General features: G+C 57.2%; 1 protein-coding gene across 2 annotated transcripts in view; it reads right to left on the bottom strand.

Annotated features, from left to right (window-relative positions):
• Positions 1–2,934: 2,934 nt before the first annotated feature.
• LOC144730674 (SPRY domain-containing SOCS box protein 4-like) overlaps positions 2,935–6,613 on the bottom strand; it is a 29,822-nt gene continuing 26,143 nt past the window's right edge. For both annotated transcript variants that reach the window (XM_078611350.1, XM_078611351.1), the window contains exon 4: positions 2,935–4,375. In XM_078611350.1, the coding sequence (XP_078467476.1) occupies positions 4,248–4,375 (128 nt within the window). In that variant the 3' untranslated portion in view covers positions 2,935–4,247. The remainder of the gene's footprint in view (positions 4,376–6,613) is intronic.

Below are 6,613 nucleotides of genomic sequence, written 5' to 3'. Positions count from 1 at the left end.
AAATCGTCACCGGCGGTGGCTCTTGAGGAGAGCGGCTGGCCCGACGAACGCCGCTTACGGTCCACGTTTCACTTTTCTGTGCCACCTTGAGATGGCAAACGCCTCGCGGCTACGGTTTAATTGTGTGGCCAAGAATAGTGGGCGATGTGGTAACCATTTTAATCGTTATCAAGTAATTACCTCAGGTGAGGGTACATTTCTGCTCTAGGCCCATGGGACTATGAGAACGTGTTTCAGAGGACCGCTCGCTCCAGCTGGTTGTAGCTGCTGGGTGGGCAGAGGCGTGGTCAATAACAATGTTTTAACTGCCGCGCCAGCGACCTTTGGATTGCTCGTGCTACCGCCACACTACTGTGGCAGAATTTTTACCTTGGGAGGAATATTTTATCGATATGCTTATGATAATTAAGGACTTTTAAAATCATATGTTAACGATGCATTGATTTGTGTCTGACCAGTTTTTTTACGGTCGCGATAAATGCATTGAATCGTGCCTGTGAGAATTATTTCCGAACACGCAAGTGATATGGCGAGTGCTACAATTAGGCTCATGGAGTGCTGACGACGCTATAAACCACTCAGCAATCAAATGAGCGACAGTAGAATGGGGATGGCGGAAACAAGATGACCTCGAATCACGACCCCAAATCAAATCACATAGCCGGCACGTGGCCCCTCTCTTATTAGCATTCCGCTGATTTCAAGGTTGTTTATGTTTCTTTGCCAAGATGACCACCTTTCTCTGCGCTTCCATACATTTGTCAAGTCCAGGAGGGCGCAGACCACGGCCCAAAGTTATTACGTGTGTCTGAATGAGGATGTAAGTCAAAATATTTCTCACGGTTCTCCTGAAATGTAAAAAAATATGGCTCAATATGGCTGGACACGGCTCTAGGACGTGCGATTGGGTCGTGCCGCGCGTTCGGCACGATGCCTGACGTGTCGCTTCAACTCGAAGCTCCCGGCGCGCGAAGCGAAACATCGGGTGTCGTGCCGAACGCCGTGCGACACGACCTCAAAGAAACATCGGGAGAGCCGCAGAGCACGATCGCCAACGGCCTCCACGGTGACGTCCCTGTAGGGCATCTTGAGACGCGTTCACGAGGTCGAGGCCGTGCCGCACTCGAGCGCGCGATGACACAGCGCGTTGACACCGCCGGGCTCTGGCGACGAGCTCGCTAGCCGCACGCGTAAATCGTCACTTTGTCAGACCGCGGCTCGAGACGACAAGCGTTCTCTGCCGATCGGCTACGTGAATTTACGGCCGCAGCAGGAAATCCTGGGAGTGCAATTGGCAAATCCCCCACCACCCCACCCCTACCCCTGAGTAAACGGTCTCCGTACAGAAATTGTGTAGCAACTAAAAGAATAATACACCATCGTAAATCGTACAAAATGCTCGGGCAGTGCCAGTCGCAGACTGAGCCGGTGGCTTTGCGTCCTTCATGCCAAGCTCGCAGCGAGGATATAAATATATTATTTGGTAAATAATTTCGTACATCTGCGTTATGATTGCCGACGGCCGGTATCACCGCCACAATCGCCGTGCGTTTAATTGCCCCAGGTGGTCCGGCGCCGGCACTGATCGTCCACAGGTGGGGGGAGCGGCCGTGTAGTCAGGTCTTCAGGGGGGCAGGTACCAGCCCTTTACTTTGACGAAATCTCACGCGCCTCAGTCACCATATACCTATAGGCACGACGATAATGGATTCCTTTTTAATTATACATTTTGCTTTTCAATTGTTAAGGCTGCCCTAACTGACGGAGCCACCGCCAATATGCCCCACATCACACTGCGACAACGCTGCTGCTGCTGGCACTTAGCGGCTGCGTTGGGTAAACCGCTGCCGTTGTGCTCGGAGCTCAACAGGCGGCTCGCTAACCGCTTCGGCGCACGAGACGTCAGCGTCGTCTCCGCGCGGGCGATGCAGGGGGACCGTGCTCGGCGTGCCGCCGACTCTCCCGTTTTGCCGTCGGCCGATCCACGGCCGCCACATCGGCACCTTCCCCCCCGATTACAAAACCCGGCCACTACCACCGCTGACGAGGCGACAGACGCCTTCTATCTGCGGGAACCCAAATAGCCGCTCCTGCAGCGTGCAGCCCCCTCCCGTTTGCCGCCGCCGCCGTCGCGACGCTGCTCTCTTAGACACGTGGCTGCGAGCGGTATAATTCTGTACATCATCATCATTATTATTATTTAACGCAAGCGGTTAGAAGGCGGGTGACTCCCCAGCTGTCGGGAGGGCCGGCGGGCCGCTCCTCTGGCCCTGCCCGATGTCCCGGATGGTGAACGCCGCCGGTCGTGGAGTTCCAAATCTAGGGGTTAGAATCCACCCCTCCTCGTCCCCGACCATCGACCTCATCGTGCCCGCGGTGTCAACATCTCTCTGTGGGCGAGCGGCGACAAGCGCGGCACGTAGCCAAGTTACCACAACCACCAAAATGTGACCCTCGCCAACGTAGGTCGATTTCCTACGAAGTTCTCTTTTCATTCATCACGATCTGGGTTTTCCTGCAGTGTCACGACTCTCAAAGCACGTGCAAGGAGCCATTCTCTATCCAGACCCAGGGACAATTACAATTGATAATTGTGTCACTCCTAGTGAATTGTAATCGCAGTGTTATAATAATTGTAATTCCAGCTAAACAATGCTGCTGATATTGATTATAATTGACGGCAGGTCTCTTCTCTATCCACTGCTGGATGAAGGTGTGAGTCACGTTCTCTCCCGGCAGTGTTGAGGCTGTCCCCTTGGTATCTATGTCCCAAACACGCGGCTCCGACTCCCCTGACAACCGATCCGTCTCTTGACCGACATTGCCACTTCGCTACATAGTGGCAGAAACCATTCTGGGATGTGAAGTCTCGTTTGTTCAAAAAGTTTATGTGCCCCCCCCCAACCACCCCCCACCCCAACCCCGACCCCCTCATGTATTTTACAATTGTGCTATTCGCGTCAAAGTCACGAGGTGGAGAATGCAGTGGGAACCGTCGAGGAGCAGTGAGCAGTCACATCGCCCAGTGATCGAGAATGGCGCAGAAGGAGAGATCACGGAACCGCTTCCGAGATTCCTTGAGTCCACACCAGGGGGTGCTGCTCGTCCCCATGCATCCCGGCTACAGCGATGTTGGTTGGATGATGTTGGTGGCATGAGTCAAACTGAAGTGTTTTTTTAATTACAAGTCCTGGAATTTTTTGCCAAATTGCGTGTAAAATGCAAGAGCAATGTGATGGGGGGGTTGTTTGTGTGATGATCGGTAACGGGGCTGGGTCCATCGACTCGGTACTACGATTGAGTAGCCGGTCTAACCACGGACGACTGAAACTCGGCATCCAACCCAGGACGTTGGCGGTGCCGGCTCGATGCTCCGACCCCCGAACGAAGTGGCGGCCGCGGCAACTCGAGCTACCGCGGCGTGGGTAGCGGTGGCGACGGAGAGCGGCGAGCATCGTGGAGGCAGATTCGAACCCTGGACTGAGCTTCTCTCCTCGCGCGTCGCTGCAGCAACCCGGTCCCTTTCATGAATCCGGCAAGAGGGTTCTCACGAGCACGCGCGACGTCACGCGCCTCCGCGGCCGCCGGCTCCGTCGCAGGCTTCGCGACCCGGCGCCGCGTCTCCCGCGGGGGTCCCCCGGGACGTGCCACGCCGGTTACCCGAGCGGCTCTCGTCGAGACCCTCGGCGCGTAGCGCCTCCCCCCCTCCCGCCGCTCCTCGACGGTCGACGCCGCCGCGGTGAGGAGACGGTGGAGAGGCGGCGCGGGGTAACGACCTCGTCGCCCCGCGCCCGTCGGCAACGGCTCGCCGAGTCCACACGGCCTCGACGGCTCGTCTCCACCCGGCACCGCGGGCGGAGGGTGCCGGCGAAGCGTCGAGCCGGCGCCGATTGAAATGATCGGGACTCGCGGGATGAAAACGATCACCAACAATGCTCATGACTGGCTGTGATGATGATGATGATGTCTTCAATCCTGATGAGGATTATGCTAACAGTGATAATGACCCGATGATGATTGTGACAATGATATAGCGACTGACTTGCGGTGGTCGTGGTGACGTCGCTGGTAATTGTAGTGACGGCGCTAATGGGTGCGGAGGTGGTGACTGCTGGTGGCAGTGCTCGTGGATCAAAGCGCGGTGGCGTTGGCAGTGGGCGACGCTGTTTTTGGAACCGCTCGCGTCGTCGACGACTCTGCTGGCGATGCCGGCGGAGGCGGTGTCGGGGCCGGCGGCGGCCGCACCGTCAGTGGTACAGGAGGTAGCTCCTGAGCGCGGCGGGCAGCGGCAGGGCGTCCACTTCGTGGAGCCGCTCGTGGCCGAGCGCCAGGCGCACGGCGCGGCGGCACAGCTCCACCAGCGGCAGCGGCTCGGCTGTGGCCACGGAGACGTGGACGGACGGAGGAGGAGCGCCGAGAAAAAACACACGCACGCAACACGAGCATCGTGAGCACATGGGTACACACACACACACAAAAGTGCCTGGCTCAAACTGAGAGCATGCACACACGCACATGCGTACATAAAGACAAAGATCCCCCGTATAACCTTAACAGACTGTTGGGGAAAGCGCTGTTAGTGAGCACCTTTGAAGTTCGCCACGGTATACGAGGGGGTGGGTGACCAGCACCAAGCCCGGCCACCTTTGTGGTACTCTTGTAAACGATGCCACGTGCTCTTTCACGTGCATGATACAAGGAAGACCAAAGAATCCCCTTTAGGCACCCGTAGACCGCTTAGGAAGGTGCCGTTAGCGAGCGCCGGCTCAGCGGTCCGACCCCTGAACGAAGTCGCCGTAGCAACTCGAGCGAACTAAACGCCGGGCGTGCGTTCGCTGTCACGACTGTGGGGGGCGGTGAGAACAGAGAGCGGCGAGAATCGTGGGGGCGGATTTGGACCCGTGCACGGTACAAGGAACACCAAAATGTCCCCTTTAGGCGTGCGTAGACCACTAAGGAAAGTGCCATTAGTGAGCACCGTTTGGCAGCATCATAGCCACCAATAAGGTGGCAGCCATTGGTCTCATAATTGACGATGGCGACGACCGATCCTTGTTGACGACCTGTCAATCGTCATCAACGTTGTTGAAAGCTACGCAGACAAAATGTCGCGAGAAGAGAAATCCCACGGCCCAAGCGGTGATGGCGGCTGCTGCGCTTGCCTCTCTTCGGCCCCGTGCACGCGCCACCGCGCTCTCCAATAATCCCTGGATACGCCGCCACCACCACCACCACCGGAGTCATCCCAGCCCCCACAATTAACGACCCTCTCCCACCTCCTGCCAGCACCCCACATTCTTAGCCGCCTCCTAGAAACGTGGTTCCATCTCATCAATCCTCCTCCTGCCTCGCCAAGCCTGACCGCCGCCATCGTCACCTGCTCGCCCACCCGCCCGCTCGCCCTCCCGCCCTCCCGCCCGCTCGCCCTCCCGCTTGGACGTTCTCACGCACGACGCTGGAAGGCGACGTGGGAGGAGGTGGCAGCGTTGCGCGAGTTTAAGACAAAACCAAGAAGAGCTCCACGGTCGCTGAGAGTAGCCGGTCTCTCCACGCTGAGTAAACAGTTTTGTGCTTTGGTGTAGCCTCAAGCCTATGGCCAGCGGTTAGGAGGCGAGGGTTGGTGGATCACGTAGAGATGTGCCAAACTCCCATAACCGCCGGGTTGTGCGGTAGTGGCCAGGAGTCGGTAGAGAAAGTTGACTTCGCTGCTAAGTTTTCACAGCAGGGGGCGAAGTGGAGTCGGTTCGTGAACTCATCCCAAAGCCGCTGGGCAGTGAGTGGGGCAGGAGGTGGCCAGCACAGCAAGTGGGACGACGTCAGCCTGTCTGCGAACCTGTTGAGCGTTTTCCCCTCGGGAGGAGGTTTTCTCCGGGTACTCCGGTCGCCTTCCACTCGCGAGACGCTCGTTAAATATAAATAAATAAAAACACCCAAACTGACCCCAGCGTGGCAATTTGGGGCCTTCCTGGAAGTTCGCGGTGAAACTCGAGCGAGGTCTCCTGGATCATAATCCGGGTAAATAATCGATGTCGGGCATTACCATGTGCCACGGTTACATTGGGTAGCGTGCCTTGGCAACGGGGCCCCTTGATTTCTGGGTTTTATTTCCCCGGGGCGTAATTTATCTGGCGTATTATCACCAACGCCTTTTGTTTCCCTCGTCCCGCTGGCTCTGCTGCTGCTCTTTAGCCCCACCGAGCCTGCCTCCCACCACCCTCGCACGCCCGCCCAGCCTCTTGTTTCTGTTTAAATTTAAATCAAATCCCAGGACAAAAGACCTAAACTGTTCTGCATGCGTGCACAAGTGTGCACAAAGACAAGGATCCCCCATATAGGCTACCCAGGCTGTTGGGGAAAGTACTGTTAGCGAGCAGCACCTATGAAGGCCGTCATGCCTCCACATAATCGGGACGGTGTGGCCAGCGCCACGCACGGCCGCCTTTGTCTCCCCGGTGGCGATGTTTACACACTGAACCGGGTGCTCGTTTAAGGCTGAGTCGACCTTGGGGAGGCTCAGGACCGGTTCAGATAATCGTCACTGGTGTTGGCCGTGAGCGGGAACCGAACTCGGGTCGCCGGGCTTGTAGTGCAGTGTGCTAACCACTACGCTACT

The sequence above is a fragment of the Lampetra planeri genome, chromosome 36 (assembly GCF_965212315.1).
Source record: "Lampetra planeri chromosome 36, kcLamPlan1.2.h2, whole genome shotgun sequence".
Taxonomy (NCBI): Eukaryota; Metazoa; Chordata; class Hyperoartia; order Petromyzontiformes; family Petromyzontidae; genus Lampetra; species Lampetra planeri.
The sequence above is the reverse complement of the archived record's forward strand: the minus strand, read 5'-3'. Positions and strand labels throughout refer to the sequence as shown.